The 22147-nt window shown below is 34.2% G+C and overlaps 1 protein-coding gene across 5 annotated transcripts; it reads left to right on the top strand.

Moving 5' to 3' along the window:
- Positions 1-1214: 1214 nt before the first annotated feature.
- Positions 1215-15695, top strand: GEMIN2 (gem nuclear organelle associated protein 2). 5 transcript variants are annotated; one of them, XM_077126886.1, is made up of 10 exons: positions 1215-1387; positions 1755-1839; positions 4068-4157; positions 4384-4443; positions 6741-6854; positions 7066-7110; positions 9490-9558; positions 13697-13807; positions 13985-14043; positions 15400-15695. In XM_077126886.1, the coding sequence occupies exons 1-10, from the start codon at positions 1251-1253 to the stop codon at positions 15437-15439; spliced, it is 810 nt and encodes a 269-aa protein (XP_076983001.1). In that variant the 5' UTR covers positions 1215-1250; the 3' UTR covers positions 15440-15695. The 5 variants fall into 5 exon arrangements, with proteins under 5 accessions (XP_076983001.1, XP_076983002.1, XP_076983006.1 ...); XM_077126887.1 differs by lacking the exon at positions 9490-9558; XM_077126891.1 differs by lacking the exon at positions 13985-14043 and having other exon boundaries at positions 9490-9554.
- Positions 15696-22147: the final 6452 nt, after the last annotated feature.

The following is a 22147-nucleotide window of genomic DNA, read 5'->3' as shown; positions in this document are numbered from 1 at the left end:
GAAGTTTCTTTTCAAGTTTCCCAGCTGTTGAGTTACTGTTCTAAGCACTACTCCTTTAGCTTTCAAGGTAAGGAATACCTGATAATCTTTAATTAGAAAATTATATCCGGGATTAGAAATCAATTGTTTGCCAACTAAAGTTAGTACTTAAAAAAAAGACTTAAAAGTAAACATAAGCTTTAGAAAATAAAGGTCAATTGTATTCACTCAGAGCTTGTTTAAAAAGAATCAGAGATATAAAGCCTCCATTGTTTCTTGCAATTGGCTAGATGTGTGTCCCCAGCTAGTTACTTAATGCATTCCTATCTCGTTTTCTCAAGGGTAAAATGGAGATAATTAATAGTACCTACCTCACCAGATGGATGTAACATTGGTAAGGGTAATCGCTGAGTGATGGTATCAGCTTTTTCCTTTACACAAATATATTTGCATTTTTTTAACTTTTAATTTTGAAATAACTTCAAACTTACAGGAAATTTGCAAAAAATACAAGAATACATTGAACTCCAACATACCCCAATTTACAAATTATTAACATTTTGCCACATTTGTTATATCACTCTATTTACTTATCCATCTATTTTGTAAACATCTACTATTGTATTTAAGCAAAATTTTTTAAAAGAAGAAAAAAATAGTGGTGGCTCCCCTAGAGGTGTTAATGCACTTCAGATAATGTGATCTTTGAGGTGAACAAACACGAGAAATTCCTCTGAAAAAGAGATTTTTCATACTTTTGGCGTGAGATAAATTTTCCCTTTTGGGATAAGATCGCCCAAAGAGTCTTAATAAAAAATGATTAACAGGGCCGGACACAGTGGCTCAGCAGGAAGAGCTCTTGCCTGCCATACCGGAGATCTGGGTTCGATTCCCAGTGCCTGCCCATGCAAAAAAAAAGTAACGTGTTTACCAGAATTTACAGCTCAATAAATGACACAAAATATTGCTTATTCATTAATTCAAAAACATTTTAAGAGCCTTCCCTGCTAGGGATGCATAAAGATTAATAACGCTCGGTCTTTACCCTAGCTTTAGAACAGAGAACAGCTAGCAACGCCTAAGGAACCACCTCCACAGGGAGCCTAACTCCGGGAGCCTTGACTTCTAAGGAAACGCCAGCTTTGCTCATGCGCATTTACGCCCCTAAGCCCCGCCCCTTGCTTAGCGCCACACAAAATGCGCTTACTTTTGCGCCTGCGCTGTGAGCTAGAACAGGCGCGCACGCGCGGTGGGACGCTAGCCTGGAAGCCATGGCTTGGGTGCCGATGGAGTCTGCGGTCGAAGAGCTGATGCCCCGGCTGTTGCCGGTGGAGCCTTGCGACGTGACAGAAGGTTTCGATCCCTCTGTAGTCCCGAGGACGCCTCAGGAGTACCTGAGGCGGGTCCAGTGAGTGCTTTGGTTCTGTGCGGGTGGGCTGGTGGTCCGCTCTGCCCCAGGCACAGAGCTGGGTGTCCTGCTGGTCCCCTTTAGGTGCCTTCCTAGTGTGCCTGTCTCCGCCGCCGCGGGAGCCTGGGTCTGATCCAGCCCTCTGTATTACAGCTTAACCTGGACGAGTTTGGATTTCAGGCCAAGATGAACTCTTTCAGATATTCTTGTTTTCAAGCTGAGTAATTTCAGAAATAGGTTATTTAGAATTTCCATTGCAATTATAAATTTTTCCGATTTTATAATGAACTCTCGAAATGGGTCGCTTGTTTAAATACACAGGAACAAAGCACAACAGTAATTTCTTGCATTTGTTATTTATTTGTAGGATCGAAGCGGCCTTATGTCCTGATGTTGTGGTAGCTCAGATTGATCCAAAGAAGTTGAAAAGGAGGCAAACTGTGAATGTTTCTGTGAGTTATAGTAACTGTTTGGGATTATTTTCCCATAAATTAAAAATACAAGACTTTTTGTATTATATATGAATGTATCAGTCATGGTGTCATGAGTAGATTTGCCTACTCCTTATAGAAGTTAGAATGTTTGCTTGTACTTTTTTCTTGAAGGACAGTTGGTATTACTGCTTCCAGAGAAGCTTTTAGTATCCCTGGCATTTGTGGAAACTTGCCCATTTTACTTTAAGAACTTGATATCCAATCCTAAAGGAGTGCTTAAATAGATTACTTATGCCACACTAATATTTTTCTTTTCTTTTTTTTTTTTTTGTAGTTTAATGTGTTCTAATAGTAAACTTACAGGAACAGCACAGAAAACAGACAACATTAAAAACATACACTTGGGGGCGGGCCACGGTGGCTCAGCAGGCAAGAACGCTTGCCTGCCATGCCAGAGGACCGGGGTTCGATTCCCGGTGCCTACCCATGTAAAAAAAATTTTTAAAAAATAAAAACATACACTTGGGTGGTTCAACAGTTGCTCAATGGCAGAATTCTCACCTGCCAGGCTAGAGACCCAGGTTCAATTCCTGGAACCTGCCCATGCCCACTGCCAGCCCCACCCACCGAAAAAAAAAAAAAAACATATACTTGCATGTAGGACAGCTCAGAAAAGTTTAAGGAATGGATGGACTCTACTATATGATGCTAGAACACCATTTAGTTGTCATCAATAAGGAATTTACTTGTTTTTTAAAAAAATCCAAATGTTAGCATTGTCCAGAAAATTTTAACAGGTTTATTTATACTTGTTATAAAGCTGAACTATTGGAACTTGTTCACTGAAACATTTTAACTTGCAGTAATACTTAATGGCCCCACATTTACATTAACAAGTCACATACATGAAAATGGAAAAATTGTCAATACCTCATTTCTGTCCCCTATCTTTCCATTCACAGTCATATACTTAAGTACTTTTTGACCCTGTGGAAAAAATACCTTTTGACCCATGGGAAGAAAATATCTAACATCCACAGCTACCAATCATGGGAAGAAGGAGAAAAAAATGTTCTTTTGAGAATGAAATGTTTCTCTGCATAGTGAATTCTTAAGCATGTTTTCCACCTACGTGGTGTGAGTGGTTTTTCACATAATTGTTATACATTTGGCATGGATAGCACACAGGTTTGGAGTCTTCAGAAAGGCCAGTCAGATAGGCCTCCCTTGCCTCCTGCAGAAAACAAAAAGCTGCACTCTAGAAATCTGTTTTGAAGTCCTGAGCAATTTCTAGCACCAGATGCTGGAAGGGAAGAGGTTCGGTGGACTTTCTGATGGCGTCTGTTTCATGGAGTGGCTCATTACCAGACCTATAACAAGGTTTCTTCACCTCTGCAATAGAGGGGGCACACTTGCCAGCCACTTTTGTAGCCAATTGGGTGCTTTACTGCTGATGGAACCATGGTACAGAAAGACCTTGCTTACCCACCTTCTCAGTTGGCTGCAGTTCAGCTAGCTAGAGGCCGCACAGTGGTAGCTGTGAACACAATTGAAAGATAGCCACGCTCCATATTTAACAAACCTTTTTCCATTTACGTCTTCATAATTATCACACTAATGTTTACGTGTTTTAAGCCTAATTTAGCGTAGTTTATGTGTTCTAAGCTGTGTAATTGCATGTTCTGAATTTGACTGGATTTAGTTTTCTTAAGACTAGAGACCCGCATTGGTCATTTTCGTTCATTTATTTATCCATCTTTTTGTTGTTGTTAAGCAACTAGATTGTGCCAGGAAATTGGGATACACAGAGGAAAAGACAGAAGAGGAAGAGGAAACAATAAACAAGCAAACAAATTAAATAATTTCGTTTTGCGGCAATTGCTATGAAGAAAACAATCACCAATAAGTAACAGGAAGAACTACATTAGATAAAGTGGTCGCAGAGCAAGTAATATTCAGACTAAGGGCTAGATTATATCTTAAGGGCTCAAATCATTTAGATTTCTTATATTTCAACTTACAAACCATTACAGAGTGCTCTTATTGAAATGGCTGTGTAAGCCTCTTTTCCTAACAGTTTTAACTTGGACATATAAAAATGAAATGCTTCCCTTTCTTTGCATCTGTAGTACTTTATTTCTCTTGAATAGTCTTATTTACTTTATTATTCATTCTGCTTCAGAGACATGAGATTCTAGTTATAACACTAAACATTGATTATGTAACATTTCCGCACTGATTTCTAGCTTTCAGGATGCCAGCCTGCTCCTGAAGGATATTCCCCAACACTACAATGGCAGCAGCAACAGGTGGTACGGTTTTCAGCTGTTCGACAGGTGAATGTAGTTTAATAATTTAATCAAACTAAATCTCCCTAAGATTTATTTCAATTAAGATAATAATATTAATGAATCCATTTTCAAATTATTCTTCTAATTCTTAGACATAATATAGCTTGAGATATTTTTTCCAAGTTTAAGGTGATTAGCATTTTGTGCAGAAATTGATTTCTTTTCAATTCTCCATTCCCTGAAGATCTCTATCAAACTTTTCTTTCTTTAGAGTGTGAACAAACATAGAAGCCACTGGAAATCACAACAGTTGGATAGTAATGTGGCCATGGTATGTAAGTTTTCTCAGTTTAAGGTATACAGTGTGTTCCTATTTGAAATAATCTGTACTTGAGTCTTTAAAGATTCACTTATTTGGACCATATTATTTTCATTCTTTTCCATATATCGTTAATAGTAACAATTCCATTAAATAGCTTAAAAAGTATACAATTAGTAATGCAAATTGTTATTTTCTGACTCTTTTAAACTACAGATCTTAGGGGACTTCTGCATCATAGTTGTTAGGCCTCCATGTTTTTAAGAGTTCCTCTAGACTTTTTTTTTCTTAAGGAAATAGACACACTTTCAGTGTGTTTTACAAAGAGATTGAATAAAGGTTTATTGGATTTTCCTGAAGAAGAGCTAGTGCTATGCAGCAAGCCCACATGCTTACCTTACAGAGTATTATCTCTGCTTCTTGGTACCTGTGGTGTCTTGATGAAGCTTGTCTTGTGTACTGGAAAGGGGTATTTCTTATATTTTATCAGATTAAGTATGATTTTAAGCTCTTCAACAGATAATATCTGGACTCTTCTAATAAAAAGGGAGTCAGGGGAAAGGTGGACACATTGTTCCAAGGCAGTAGTTTTTAATCTTTTAGGGGGCCTCATACTACTCATGAAAATTTAACAAAAGCTCTTTATCCTCTGAAAAAAAGTAATGCACCTTATGCCCAAAATTTTGTCCGATTCCAAGGGGTTCATAGATTTCACATTCAGAAGCTTCCTCTAGGTAGTGCTTCCTAAAACACTTTTACTTGGTGTTCCATTGGGGTAAATGGAGGATGCTGCTTGCATAATCTTCCTGAGGCAACTAGCCATCATCAAAAGCTGGGAGATTGAATATTTGGCATACCAGTATGTTTCTGCATACCAGTTGGAAGCTCTTATCAAGGGAAAATGTGAAGGGAACTAACTCTTCTCTTCCAAGGTCAATCAGCTAGTAAGAGGTATAGCTGGGATTTAAAGCCAAAATTTTCTGACTCTATAAAGTATATATGTTCCTTTCACTATGCAGCATAGTCTTGCTAGTAAGTAGGTGGGGTGGGGGTGGGGTCAAAGAGTGTTTTAGATTGGTAGATTTCTTTTTTTTTCTTATTCAGTTTGGGACTTTTAGAATCATGCCCACTTTTTCAAAAAGAAGCTATAGGAATAATATAACGGTAGAGTTTTTTGAAAAATGGAAATGACCTAACATAATTGAATTATAGTCCATCAGAACAATGGAATATTATTCACTGATTAAAAATGTTCTTCATAAACCTTGTGTCTGATGCTTTTATTTACCTTATGGGCAGATGAGTAAAACATATAGATTAAAAGTAAATAAATAGTAGGGGGAAAAATGTTTAAATAAATTTAGTAGATTGAAATGCTAGTGGTCAGTGAAAGGGAGAGGTAAGAGGTATGGTATATATGAATTTTTTTCTGTTTTCTTTTTATTTCGTTTTCTGAATTGATGCAAATGTTCTAAGAAATGATCATGATGATGAATATACAACTATGTGATTAAAAAAAAGAATGTCCATATTGAATGTTGATTAGTTTTATTAAAACTAAAAAGTTCATCATCACAAATGTAAACTATTATGTAAATAAATAACTCTGATGATAGCTGTATAAATATAAAACCATTTGTTTATTGATTAATCCAGTCATTTATTAAGTATCTCCCATATTCAATAATCAGGGTAAATGAAGGAAAATTCAGTGCTAAATGAAATAGAGTCTCTATACTAATAGATCGATGGGAAAAGGTAGACACATCATTCCAGGACAATAGCTTTGAACCTTTTAGGGGTCTCAGATCCTCAAGAATCTAATGAAAATTACTTATCCAGAGCATGAAGGAGGCAGGTATGCACGTGTGCAGAATAATAAGCAAGGTGGTGATGTGTACAAATAAACATTGTTTTTGTTACAGTGGGTATAGTAAGCTGACTGCTTCTTCTGCTGGTCCTGCTTTTTCCATATGGCAACATAAAATAAATCTATTCCTTCTTAGATAGGACAGTTCTTCAAGTATGTAAAGCATATAATCTTGTCTCCTTCCCTGGGATAAACATCATTCCTTTTTGTAAGCATTTTTAGCATGTGTTTTCTCATACCAATTTCCATGTTTATCACCCACCCTCTTTTGGGCAGATCCTTATTTGTCAGTGTCCTTTACAGTGTGATCTAAACTAAACATGTACCACATATGGTGTGACCACAAAGCATCTTATCTATGTGTTGAGGTGGTGGAAATTCCGTTTTTACTATTCGGTATAAAAACAAATACACTGAAATAATTTTTTTTTCCTTTCAGCCAAAATCTGAGGATGAAGAAGGCTGGAAAAAATTTTGTCTGGGTGAAAGATTATGTGCTGAAGGTGCTGCTGGACCAGCTACAAATGAAAATCCAGGAATCGATTATGTACAGGTAGGTGATATTTGAGTAAACAAACAAACAAAAAAAGGGGGGCTCACATTTTGATGTATCATTTAGTATAAGAATCAGCAAGTACATCCTGGGCCAAATGCAATGCATGCCTTTTTTTTTTTTTAGTGCTGAGAAATTCACCAGTTTCGGAAAAAATGAAGCTCTGCTTATAATTACCTTTAGTAAATTGCATTATCATTTTTTCTTTCAGATTGGTTTCCCCCCCTTGCTTAGTATTGTTAGCAGAATGAATCAGGTAAAATCTCCCTAATGATGGGCTATATGCATTCTTTTGTTTGCAGTGTGTTGATGGGGGTGGGTGGACAAGAAGGGCATTCCTCGGGTTAAAATGAATTGAGTAGATTGAAATGCTAGTGGTCAATGAGAGGGAGGAGTAAGGGGTATGGTATGTATGAGCTTTTTCTTTTTTGTTTTCTATTTCTTTTGCTGGAGTGATGCAAATGTTCAAAAAAGTGATCGTGGTGATTGAATACACAATTATATGATGATATTGTGAGCCATTGATTGTATACCATGTATGGGATGTTTTTATGTCAAGAATGTTTGTATGTTAAGTTTTTACAATAAAAATATTAAAATCAGAAAGAAGAAAAAAAGAAGGGTGTTCCTAAATGAAAGTATTTGAATACTTAAAGTATGTTTAAGTATTGTGCTAAACTTCTCAATGGTTTTCATTTACTCTTCACTACAACCCTACATGGGGATTTATTACCATCCATTTTTCTTAGATGAGAAAACAAAATTGGTTCTTAGGTAACTTGCAGATGCTTTTTCAGCAAGTAAAATGTTGGCACTGGGATATAATTCCAGGTCAGTCTTAACTCCAAGGCTCATGTTCTTGGAGGTGCTAAACTATTCAGTTGTATATATTTTACTTGTAAATATTCCATTCTGGGGTTTGAATTAAAAACTAAGGTTAGATTGCCATTTTTAATTCTAAATGTCTTACTTATTCCATTAAGAATAAAATACATAATTTTTTGGATTGAAGAGAGGAGAAATTTAGACTTTGATTCTTGATTATTTTGGGAGTGGGAACTCTTTGTTATCCATTTTCAGAACAAATTAAAAAATTGATTGTTTTGTCTTCACATCATATTGGGTACTCTGGGAAGATAATTTTTTTTCTCTTTTAAAAGGGATATACTCTTGGAAATCATATACTGGCTAATAATTCCACTCATTTGGTTATTTGCATTAAAATACTATAGCAGTTATACCAAATTCCATCAGTGTGATTTTTGTAAGCATCAACCATATTTAAATAAACTAGAGAATATTCTCGAGTTTGATAAATTCTTTGTAGCTTTAAAACAGATCTCTCTGCAGCTAATTTCCTTTTTTTTTTTTTTTTTTAGCAAGCACATGGAGAGGCTTGCTTTTGTGATGTTTATATATGTAGCTGAGAAGCTTAGCCTACCTATAGATAGGCCTAAGAGTTACTTCCGGAGGGCCTTTTTTGTTGCTCAGATGTGGCCTCTTTCTCTCTGAGGCCAACTCTACAAGTGAAATCATGGGCCTCCCCCCTACATGGGACATGACATCCAGGGGTGAAAGTCTTGCTGGCGGCATGGGAGATGACTCCAAGGGATGAGCCTGGCTCTGGCACCATGGGATTAACAATGCCATCCTGACCAAAAGGTAGAAAAGATATGTAATAAATAAGGTATCAGTGGCTGAGAGAGTTCATTAGAGTTGAGAGGCTATCCTGGAGGTCACTCTTAGGCAAGCTTCAGTTAGACACTGCTACCTACCATAGCTTGCCAAACCCCAACCAGAATCATTCCTACCAATCCTAAAGAACACCTAGGATGTTATATAAAATTCTACAAAGGTTCCATGCACTAGGGCAACTTTCCAGAAGCCTACCACCTCCAGATGGGTCCCTGGACCAGATAAGTCCTGAAATGCAGAGGGCCCAGCCTCTCGAGAACATCACCTAGTTCCATCCCCCTATCGCATAATACTGACAGCCCCTTCCAACATGGAAAAGTTAGAATGGGCATAGCCCAAATGCCACTAAAGAGTGGGAGAAAGATCAAAGGTGAGGTGGAGTTATACAGAGGAGCAGGAAGGTAGGGTTTAATAACTGAGTATGATTGCTGAATCATTATATTGATATTTCTTTTAGTCTCCAGTATCTTAGAGCAGCTAGAAGAAAAGCCTAAAATTGTGAAATTGTAACCCATTCCAAACTCTAAACTCTGTTCTTTAACTAATTGTGGTGATGTGCTTTGAAATTTATTGCTTTTTTGTATATATGTTATTTTTCACATGTACACATAAGTTGATTGTGATGATAAATAAAAATAAAATGCATATGGAGTTTTTCAAGTAGTTGCTTATTCTTACAAACTAAATCCTTGGATTTAAATCAAGACATTGATAATTGAGAATATATAAGAATAATTGTCTAAAAAGCATCTTTTCACTGGGTCACCTATCTAATCAAATTACTAACTAGAGTCACAGTTTTCTCTGGAAGTCTAAAGAAGGTGGCCCTTTGAAATGTCAGAGTTGTTTTCTAACTAGACTTAAGTTGACACATTCATGTTGAATGTGTCAGCATTTTATTACTAATATAATTCTTTCCCATTCCCACCCCTTTTTTTAGGTAACAGTAACAAGTGTCTTGGAATACCTGAGTAATTGGTTTGGAGAAAGAGACTTTACTCCAGAGTTGGTAGTGTTAACATCTTTTTATTTTTACAATACAGGCCAAACTATATTTATTTATATATGAGCTATGATTCTACAGTATTTATATATAAATTTGTATGTTTGTGTGTGTATATATATAGATATAAATATATTTATAATCGGAACTGTACTGTTTTACAATAAAATAAGGATCTTCACCGGAATGTAAATCAATGTACTACTTCTTTCATTGAGAGTCTTGCTTTGGGGAAAAATGTCATCTGCACAAAGGAGTTGATTTATATTCTGGTACAAGCACCTTTTCTCATTGCAGACCAATAACAAACAGGTCACAGACTGGTAGCTAGTCTACAGATCCCACTTAAAGTAGACCGACTTAAAGTGTGAAATGCATTTGTTTGAAATGTCCTTGCAGTGCAGTCCAACATAAGAATATGAGAAATAACAGCAAGAACTACGTGCTAGGGCATTGTTTTAGGAACTTTGTATAGAATGACTCATGGAATCTCCAACACCCTAATGAACTGTTATCCCCATTTTACAGATAAGGAAGCTGAAGCACAGAGAGGTTAAGTAATTTGCTCAAGGTCACAGAAGTAGTAACTGGCAGAACTGAGACTCAAGCCCAAGCAATCTTGTTCTAGAATCTGTATTCCTAATAACTAAGCACACTGCCCCTCTCTTTTATTGCTTTATATTCTCAGCTCTTTTTTCACTTCAAAATTGGTTACTATACAAATGAATTGTTTAATCCCCCTAATTTGAGTTTAAGAATTGTTATCATCCTTTGAAATAGGCTTAATTTTTAGAAATATCTATTTTTTACAATTGGCAATATTTGCAAGAGAATATAGTATATCTGAGACTCTGAAATTCCCAGTCAAGACTCTTGAGTATTGTCCATTCATTGAACAAACTTTTATTGAGCATTTTCTAGTAGTAGCCACTGCACTTGTAAAACAAAGGTCAAATTCTTTGTCCTCCAGAAGCTTACAGTCTCCTAGGACCAACATTGCAGTATAGTATATGTTTCCCCATCTACCTTCCAACTAAGTGGCTTAGGTAAGTCTCTTCTCTAAGTAAAATGACCATATCTTTTTATCACTAAACTTTCATTTTAGATTTTTATATTTCCTTTTTTTAAAACATCTACTATTTACCTTTTACTTTTTATAGGGGGAAATCATATTTAAAACCATTGTTTCTGATTCTTTCAGTGGTCATAATGTATTTTACGTCATTGTAATCAAAACATGCAATCGGTTTTTTTTTAGTCCACATTTCTTATATATATATAATATAATTCACATAATTGCCATTGTCTTACTATCTCTTAGTTTACTTTGATTCTGTTATTATGGACTATTTCAGTCTTTTTCCATATTTTGCTATTGCAACTAAATTAAAAACATTTATACCAATTTCTTTTTTTAATTAATCTCTCAGGATATTTCTAGACTAGAATTATTAGATCAAGGTTTCATAAACTTTTGTTACATTTTGCCAGTTGGTTTTCCAGAAGAAATGAACCAATTTCTGAAGGCATCAGCAATAAATACTTAAACTGATTTCTCTTCTTGCAATCCCACGTTAAAGTGCATCATAGGATATTGCCATTTGTGTAAGCCATAAATGTTTGATTATCAGCAATTCCATATGATTTAAACTACTTATTTTATCATCTGTGTTTATCTTTCAAATTTAGTGAATATTCAGTAGTAAATGTATTGTAATATTGAATTTACTACTAAATTTAGTAGAAAAGTAATTTACATTTCTTTCCATATCAACAAAACAGAATATTTTCCCCATGCATTAGTATGTGAGCTACACCTCCGTTAGATAACTTTGTTCATATTTTTAGGCCAGTGGTTCACTGAAATCTAGCTGTTGAGTACAAAATTTTATATCAGTTGTTTGTGTCTGATAGTGACCTTTTGTCAACTTTATCTGGCCTATTTTCTTTATCTTTTTTTTTTAACTCCTTGTAAGATTTTTTTGGATTTTTTTTTTTTTTTTTTAACTTCTAGAGATTACCCACTCAAGCAGGTAATGTTTGGCTTTACCTGTTATTTATTGAAAATATATTATCAAAAAGTTTAATTATATTTGCCATAAGAGCCATTAAAGTATTGCTGAACCCCTGATCACTGACTTCTAACATTAATCCTTTCAGTGTTATTTTTAGTAACATGTCTCTGAAATCAAATAGGTATTCAATTCCTCTAAGTAATCTTATCATCAGAACTCTAGTCCTAAGAATTTGACTGTTTAAAGTAAAAACATGTATTACAGTGCTTATCATAAACTAGTAAAAGTTAAAAGGGGGCTATTTTTTAAATGTCTTTATTTGGGATTATTTGTCAAATATGTTTTTCAGAAATACAGCCTTATTTTATCATCCACGTATGAAACTGTTAAAGAAGCCTTTCAGTTATTTGATCTTGGGGTTATTTTTATTTTTAGTATTGTCACACCATGCTTACTGAATTTAAGAGAAGGAACCTTTTTGTATAGATAAGTTTTAAACAAGCAGTAGAAGTTTTGAGCAACTTCTAAGAGTAGAGAAATTTAAATACCTAAATGCTGGCTTTACATGGTAAATGGTATATGCCTGGAAACTTGAGAAAAGTTTATATGAATAATTTTTTTTTTAATGTAGAAGAGAAAGTCACTGTTTGTAAAAGAAACCTGGATGTGAGTTTTTGTTTGAAAAAAAAAGTCTCATTGTTTCTTTAAGGCAATAACTTAATGTGTTGCATAAGTTGCTATTTAAATTTTGTTCTAATATTCTTCAGCCTTCCCCAAAGCAATGGTGGTGTGTTGCTTAGAATAAACTCAATCTTAAATGTTTTGTTAGTTAATCTTTTTTAATTAATAAAAAAAAAAGAAAAAAAAAGGAATGATTTCTAAATGTTTTGTTAATCTTTTTTAATTAATAAAAAAAAAAGGACACCACTGGTAGAATTCTAATTTGATATAACCTTTCTGGGATATAATTTAATGATTCTGTCTCAGAAATCTTAATGAATGAACATACTCTTGGATATATACTTTTTTGTTTCTGGGAATTCAGTCTAAGAAATTATTTAGACATGCTCTAAAACATATTTTTAAGGATGTTTATCGCACTATTTATATAATGACAAAAAAAATTAAACATCCTAAGTGTTCAATAATAAAAGATTAGTTAACTAAATTATGGTGCATCCACAGTGAAACAGTCAATTATTTGAAAATCACGTTTATGTGTTCATTCTACAGGTGTTTTAATGAAGCTTCTATCATGTTCCAGCACTAGGGGCATTCTGGGGGTGCAGTAGCTATCATTATACCCTCACAGGATTAGTAATAAGAAAGAATAAACCAGCAGTGACAGGAAAGTTAAGTGTGCGGTTAACATGTACTAATATAAGTGCGACGTTGAGACTGTTTAATAGCATTGCCATGGCGATCCCATTTAACAACATAGGAGAATGTTTATTGTATGCCTTACAAGTAATAAAGACAGTTAAAAAGGTATTACAGTGAGAAAACTTAATTGAAAAAATTTAATTTCATTGGAAATTATTGTTTGTTTTTTCTTTTGTGATTTCTCTATTCAGTTTTTCTCGCTGAATAGATATTATTTTTGTAATTGAAAAGGAAAACTCACTTTTAAAAAAGAGAATTGTAAATTCACCCTGCCATGGGCTTTCCAGGTATTTACAGAAGAATCAGAATATTATTTCATCTAGAGCATAATCATTGTATATGGACCCAGAACAAAAAAGTTATGAAATTATAAAATGATTTATATATCTGCCTGTAGAAAGCAAAGAAAAAATGTATACTTTTGCAAGAATTTATACACATCTTCATGTAATTTTCTACCTGTGAATTAAGAGTTCAGTAGTAGCAAGAATCTCTGAAATGAAATCTTTGGAAGTTGGGGAATATTTTGAAGTATCCATTGTTCTGTTTTTTAGATAAAAGATAGAAAAGATATTACCTGGCTGTCCAGGTGACCCTTTGTTGTCTGTATTCAAACATAATACGATTAAATGTTCTATAAATTTATTCATTCCAAATAACCAGGAATAACATTGAATATTTTAAAAAGTAATAGTTAAGCTTATGGTCCTGTATGCCTACATATTACTTATTTTAATTCTATTTAGGGAAGATGGCTTTATGCTTTGTTGGCTTGTCTTGAAAAACCCTTATTACCTGAGGCCCATTCACTGATCCGACAGCTTGCAAGAAGGTGCTCTGAAGTGAGACTCTTAGTGGTAAGTTACAACTTTGTATTCCAAATTGAAAACATCCATTCATTTTTATGGTGGTAAAGGAGGATTCCAGTGCAATAGGAAAATATGTAGAATATTTTATTAGTTGGGATTAGATTTGGCCGCATGACGTCTAGGAGAAACTCAATTTAAGTTTTTCTTTTTCTTCTCTTTTTTTAGGACAGCAAAGATGATGAGAGAGTTCCTGCTTTAAATTTATTAATCTGTTTGGTTAGCAGGTATAGTTAAGTAATTCTTGGCATCTTACTTTACAGTAAATAGTGTTATCACTGATGGTAGGTAGTATTGTTTCTGTCTTACAGTTCATGAAATTGAGGCTTAAGGAACGATATTGTATTTATCACAAATTAATCAACTGTCTTTTGTTCCCAGTTTTTCTTTATAAATAATGCTTCAGTGAAGAGCCTTATACATATAGCTCTGTTTGCTTCCTATGGGTAATTGCCTAGAAATTAGTCAAGGAGTATGTATTTTTAAAAGTGAGATACTTATTGCCAGTTTACCTTCCAGAAGGCTTGTATTATTCTTTGTTCCCACTAAAGATGAGTGTGCCCATCTCCTAATGAGCACTGGGAATTTTCAGTTTTTTAAATCCATTCTAATATTTTAAAAATACAATCCAATTATTTTTATTTGCATTTAAAGTAGGAAATGGTATTTAGAAACCACAATTCAGATAGTAAGTGAACTAAATGTTGGTCATTGCTTTTAGGCCTTTTCAGTCAACAAAGCTAGGAAATACGTATTTTTTAGAAAGAGAAAAAATTAAATCATGAATTTAAATTTATATTTCAATTCTGGTTTAATACTGCATAATGTTAATATTACATGATGTTATATTTCTGTTCTCTGCTGAAAGTTCTGGTTTCTAAAATTACCATATTTACTGGCTTTATCCTACAATAGGCACATAATCATTCAGAATAAGAATACTAATGTTACTTACAGTAAAACTATTAAAATTAGTTTAAGGACTCTTTAAGGTTCTTTTTGTCTGTAAGATATATGTCGCTAGGCACATACAGTCAAAATACAGTAATAACTACTTGAAGTAATTATCTGTGTGGTTATGCCATCAACTTGATATGTGGTAAGATTCATTTAGTGAAATTTGGCTAGTGAATTTCTTTTTAATTTAATCTTGTTTTAAATTGTATAAATTTCCATTGTTCCAAAGTCAGAGTTATAATTTGATATATTTGTAGTGTTTTAGCATCTTATCCTCTCTGTTCTTTTTTCTCCCTTCTCCTATAGGTTTTTTTTTATTGTCGTTTTTTTAATAATTGAATATATAAAAATATATTTATATTTCTACACACACTCATAGAAGATGATATACCAAACTTTTGCTTTTTTCACTTCATAAATCCTGAAAATCTTACTGTAGCAATGTGGTTATCTCCCTCATTCCTTTTTTTATAGCTTTAGTAAGTCTTCCTTTGTGTCGATCTACTATATAGATTATTAAACTAGTCCCTTCATTAATGGACATTTGAGTTGTTTGTGGTCATTTGCTTTTACAAGTAGTGCTACAGTTAATATTTTTAGCTTACACTAAATTCTTTTTTTAATAGGTATTTTGACCAACGTGATTTAGCTGATGATCCATCCTGATGTAGCGCCTCTCAGGAATAGCAGGTGTTTGTGATAAGGACAGCCTAAGTGTGAGGAAGGGCAAGGCCAGCTCGACCACAGCCTGCCCGCATCTTCCAGTGTGTGACGGGCCCTCATCTTAACCTGTGCAGCTCAAGTTGATACTCAGAAGATGCAATGTACTGTTTTAAATGTCTGAAATATCTATGAAAAATATGCCCCAGCTTTTGATTTTCACTTTGAACATTGTTCTGCAATAACATACTTTTGAAACAAATTGAGTGCCAGTTATTGGTAAAGCAGCCTACACAGGAACTATATAATGAAATTTTACAGTAGATTGTTGATACTGTTTCATTATAAATTGTGTGTGTATAAATATATACACACATAAACATACATACATATAAAACTTTATTGAAAAACCTGGTTACTAAAATTGTGCTTGACTCTTAAAAGACAATGGATAAATCTCTTTAGTATTAGAATTGAAATAATGTAGATTAAAAGGCAAATATGTTCATAGTCTAAAATTAAGTTGTAAGTCCTTCCAACCTCTGGGAGGGAAATGAAAAGAGATTGGGAATAACCATGGATCAGGCAACCAATAGCTTTGCCACAAATTATAATTGAAATGGGTAATTTTATGTTTGAATTTTTTCTGTTTCCTCTTCATAAAATTCATTTTTCAAAGGCAGCCTAATAGTCTTTTCAGGTTTTGTTTTGTTTTTTTACCATAATTTACTTTAAAATTGCTTTAATTTTGATTTCTAATTTGTTTTCAATGCTAATCTAACAGAAAATAGTACCATGAATATCTCTCATGTAACTTTCTCCTTTTTCAAACTTTTTTCTTAGGTTCAGAAATTCCCAGGAGTAGGATTACAAATTCTAAGAGTCTGTCAGTTTGGATTACTTTTGAAAACTCAACTAAAACTGAGATTAAATAAATTAGAGATTTATTTCATTTCTTATGTAATAAGTCTATATAAGAATTTCAGGGCTGTTGCAAGAATAGAAGATATTTGTAATATTTCCCCATCCCCACAGTGTCTTAAATGTCCCAGCTGCATCTCCATTAGTTTATAGCTTTCATCTTTCTAGTCACGATACAATTGCTTTATCTCTTGCCTCGCACCTGCATTACAGGGAAGGGGCAAAAATGACACCATTCCTTATTGCGTGTATCAAGGGAAGAGAGTTTTATAAGAAGCCCTCAACTTATATCTCATTTGCCAGAGTTATGACAAAAGAACTAGCCTTAATTAAAAAGAAAACTAGGTGCCTTGTTAGCACAGTAGGTAGTGCGTCAGTCTTATAAAAAGAAAACTGCAAAATGTAGTGTTTTATTGGAGCATATTGCCACTCCTAACAAAGTTGAGTTCTGCTAGAAAAAAAGAATGAGAAAATAATGGATAGGCAGCCAGCAAGATGCTGGCATAGAGGGTTTAGATTACCAACCTGCACTACAACTGGCTGTATTACAGCCTCACGTTTCCTGCTGATTTGATGCTGGGAGGTGGGGGACAGCACTGATTAATAAAGATATAAATGTCAGTTATTTACGTTTGCATATATTCCATAGCTAGTAGGTAAGCATATACTTGTGCATACTACTCACCAGAAGAATAAGATACCAGAGATCTAGACAACATAAAAAAGAAGATAGTTTTGCATATACAGAAGACCAGAAATACGAGAACTTATTTTGCTGCAATTACACCTCTATTTACTGGCATGCTAGCGGATCTCTGATAATTAATTGAGAACCCATTTTTTGTTCTAAACCTGGCATAAAGATATTTTAAGAAATGCAGAGACAAACAAGACATTTTAAACAACTTTTATAGTAAAGTATGTAAATTACCAGTGTAGCCTTAGGGTTTATCAAGCTTTTCACAATCAAAAGTATCTTTCTGATTTAAGGGGAAAAGAAAGCTGTAAATTTGTTGAGAAAGTACATATTTAAAATATAGAATTTAGAGGTAACTTTTAGAAAATATCTACAGCATGGTAGTTTTTATCAAGTCTGGAAACTGACAGTAAATTAAGTAGCATGTTCTCAATATAATATTACTTCCTTTGATCAGGAGGACTTAATGTTTTATTAAATTATGACATTACTTATTAGAAATGTTTTAGTTTCTATAATCTTTTAGATTATTTCATCTGTGAAAATAGTCTCAACAGAATAAACTGACTAGAGAATGAATAAATCAGATTACACAATTAAGATTATTAGTTGTATATCCAAGAACACAAAGGTAGAAAAATGTTGAAATTATTGCAAAAGATCAAGTTAATCTCAGTTCATACGAGATTATATTTTGCTAGGCAGCATTGTAAAAGGAGTATGCACCATAACTAAATGGGTTTCATCCCTGGAATGTAAGGGTGGTTCAACATACAAAAGTTAACTAAGGTAATACACCACATTAATAGAAGAAGGAAAATAAAAACCAAACGATCATCTCAACTGATGAAGAAAAATCATTTTACAAAACCCAACACACTTTCATGATAAAAACACTCAGTAAACTAGGAAGAGAAAGGAGCTTCCTTAACATGATAAAGGCCATAAAAAGACAAAGTTTTTCTGCCAAGGATCAAGAAAGACAAATCTATTTTGCCACTTCACAAAATACTGGAAGTTTTAGCCAAGCAATTAGGGAAGAAAAAGAAAAAGGATCCTAGCTGAAAGGAAGAAGTAAAATTGTCTCTGTGCACAAATGACATGATCTTATAGGTAGAAAACTATAAAGAATCCCCCCCCCCCCAAAATTGTTAGAGCTGAAAAATGCAGGATACAAAATCAACCTGCAAAAATTTTATTTCTATTCTCTAGCAGTGAGCAGTCCAAAAAGGAAATTTAAAAAAACAACACCATTAACAATAGCATCAAAAATAATAAAATACTTGGGAATAAAGTTAACCAAGCTGGCAAAACACTTGTACACTGAAAACCACAAACATAGCTTAAATAAAGATGACCTAAATAAATGGAATGACATTCCATGTTCATGGATTGTACAACTTAATACTAAGATAACAATACTACCCAGAGCAATACATGTGTAACTGCAATCCCAGTCAAAATCTCAATGATGTTTTTTTGCAGAAATAGAAAAACACCCTAAAATTCTTACAAAATTTTAAGAACCCTCAGTCAAAACTATCTTGAAGAACAAAGTTGCAGGATTCACACTCCCAGTTTTAAACTTAACACAAAGCTACAGAATTCAAAACAGTGGGGCACAAGAAGAGACATACAGACCAATGAAACAGAGTTCAGAAATAAACCCTCTCAAATATGGTTAATTGGTTTTGACAAGAGTGCCAAGACCATTCAGTGGAGAAAGAATAGTCTCTTCAACAAATTGTGCTTGGAAAAAACCTGAATATTCACATACAAAAAAAAAATTCACCCTTTTCCTCATGCATATACAAAAAATAACGCAAAAGCAAAATACTGCATTTAAGAGCTAAAGCCATAAAATTCTCAGAAGAAAACATAGGGATAAATAATCATGAACTTGGATTTGGCATGTTAAAAATGGATTCTTAATATATGACACCAAAACTTAGGCAACAAAAAAATAAATGGTACTTCAACAAAATTAAAAATGTTTGTACATCGAAAGACACTATCAAGAGTGGAAAAGTCTTCCAATGGAATAGGAGAAAATATTTACAAATTATATATTTGATAAGGGATTAATATTCAGAATATATTTTTTAAAAAAAACTGCTACAACTCAACTACAAAAAAAGAAACAATCCAATTAAAAAGTGGGCAAACTCTCCAAGTGAAATCTTGCCCTCCCCCCTACGTGGAACATGACATCCTGGGTTGAAAGTCTCCCTGGCAACATGGGAGAAGACTCCCAGGGATGAATCCAGCCCTGGCATTGTGGGATCAACAATTCCATCCTGACCAAAAGGGGGAAATTAAGTGTAATTAATAGAGTATCAGTGGCAGAGAGAGTTCATATAAAGTTGAGAGGCTGCTCTGGGGTTTGCTCTTAACACAAGCTTCAAGTAGACCTTGCTACCTATCATAACCTGCCAACCCCCAACCAGGGCCATTCCAGCCAATCCTAGAGAACACCTAGGGCAATATATAAGATTCCACAAGGGTTCCATGCACTAGAGTAACTTTCCAGAAACCTACAACCTCCACATGGGTCCCTCGTCCAGATAACTCCTGAAACCTAGCCAAGACTCTCCAGAACATCAGATAGTTCCATCTCACTACCCCGCATTAGTGACAGACCCTTCCAATATGAAAAATTTAGAATTGCTATAGCCCAAACACCCCTAAAGAGAGGGATGGAAAGATCAAAGGTGATGGTGGAGTTAAACAGAGAAGATAGGATTTAACAAATGAATATGATTGCTGAATCATTAAAATGATATCTCTTTTAGTCTCCAGTATCTTAGAGCAGCTAGAAGTAAAAACCTAAAATTGTGGAATTGTAACCCATGTCAAACTCTGAAATATGTTCTACAACTAATTGTGGTGCTGTGCTTTGAAATTTATTGCTGTTTTGTATGTGTTATTTTTCACAGAAAAAGGGGGAAAAAGTTGACTGTGATGATAAAAAAATATTTAAGCCCTCTTAGCCTCCTATATTCTGGAGCAGCTAGAATGAAAAATCTGAGAGGATCATATGATAGCCCATGACAAACTCTCAGATCTGTCCTGTAAATACTTGTTGAAGAGTGCTTTGAAAACTATTGCTTTTTTATTTCTTTGCTTTGTATATATGTTATACTATACAATAAAAAAGCTTAAAGAAAAAAGTGGGCAAAGAACTCTAATAGTTCTCTGAAGATATACAGATGGCTAATAAGCATATGAAAAATGCCCAACTTTATTAGGCATTAAATGAAATGCATATCAAAACCATGAGATACCACTTCATACTCACAGGATAGGTGGCTATTACCAATAAAAGGAAAAATAACAAGTGTTGGTGGAGAAATTGGAATCCTCATGTATTGCTGGTGAGAATGTAAAAAATGAGGCAGCCACTACAGAAAACAATTTGGTCGTTCCTCAAAAAGTCAAAGAATTATAATTTGACCTGGCAATTCACTGCCACGTACATACACCCAAGAGTATTGAAAGCAGGAATTTGGGGAGAAAGTTGTACTTCAGTGTTCATAGCAGCAGTACAGTAGCCAAAAGGTAGAAATAACCTGTGTCCATAACAGATGAACGAACAAAATGTAGTATTTCCATACAATGAAGTAAAATTATTCAGCCACAAAAAAAGGAATGAAGTTTTGATATGTTACAACATGGATGAACCTTGAAAACATGCTAAGTGAAATAAGCCAGACACAGTAGGACAAATATTATACAATTCCACTTTTATGAAATATCTAAAATAGGTATACTCCTCGAGACAAAGTAGAAAAGAGATTAGTGGGAACTGAGGGGAAAGGGAATGGGGAGTTATTGTTTAATGGATACAGTTTCTGTTTGGGATGATGAAAAAGTTCTGGAAAAAGTGTATTTACCTAATATTTTGAAAGAATTTTAAAAACGTGCATTTTAAAAATGATTGAAATATGTGACCATGTGATGTAAAAACCTTGTGGCTGATGCTCCCTTTATCCAGGGTATGGACAGATGAATAAAAAAATTAATATTTGGGGTTGTGGGAAGGGTAGATTACAATACAAGTGGTAAATGAGACAGAGGGATAACAGGTATGGGATGTGTGGGTTTTTTTTTTTTCTGGAGTGATGCAAATGTTCTAAAAATGACCCAGGTGATGAATACACAACTACTTGATGACATGAGCCACTGTTTGTATACAACATGGTGTATGATGATCTCAAAAAAATATTTTTTTCAAAAAGATTGAAATGAAGCAGTACAGCAGTGGCTCAGTGACAGAAATCTCATCTGCCATGCCAGAGACCTGGGTTTGATTCCCGGAGCCTGCCCATGCCGAAAAAAAAATAAATAACCTTCTATGGAAGAGTGTGGAGACTTCCTTCTGCTAGTCTATATGTAGGCAACCCATAGATTTCTCTCTTAACAAGAAGAGAATGGCTTACATTTTTCCTCAGCTCAATTGGCTTGGGATATTCACTTGAATAGAGACAGATGATCTGGAGCACTGGCTTGGCTGTCATGTGGCAAACAACCTCCTCCAGGTGGAGCTGGGCTTAATGTATGTTCCTCTCTTCCTAGATAGCACCTCTCCTAATTATCTTGTCCCTAACCCTAGGCTTCCTCTAGGTGGTCCCTATTGACACACTCTCGTTTCATGGCTGTACATCTGCTCTCAATTCTAAAAAACATAGTTCAAAATTCACTGGTTTTCATGTTTCTGTCCCTAAATAGATCCTTATTGTAGAAATCCCAAATAATATAATCAAAAGTCAAAATTCCAGATAATTCCTATACAATTTACTTATAACTTTCAATCTTTTCAATACACTCATAACTGTATATATGCATATTCATAATGCATATTTATACATTGTGTGTGCAATATTCCATACCAGATTTATCTTAATATGCCAATTAACATTTTTCTATGTAAATACATATAGGACTATTTCATTTAATAGGTAGATCTCCTTGTACTGTAATTTAATTAAGTGCTATCAATGAACACTTTTAACCTTTAAAAATAGTGAAAATCCTTGTACATACAAATTTGCATACTCATTTATTTCCTTAGGAATCCTAGGTTAAATATGTACATT

Source organism: Tamandua tetradactyla, chromosome 14, assembly GCF_023851605.1.
Source record: "Tamandua tetradactyla isolate mTamTet1 chromosome 14, mTamTet1.pri, whole genome shotgun sequence".
Classification (NCBI taxonomy): domain Eukaryota; kingdom Metazoa; phylum Chordata; class Mammalia; order Pilosa; family Myrmecophagidae; genus Tamandua; species Tamandua tetradactyla.
Note: the sequence above shows the minus strand (reverse complement) of the source record. Positions and strands in the feature narration are given on the sequence as shown.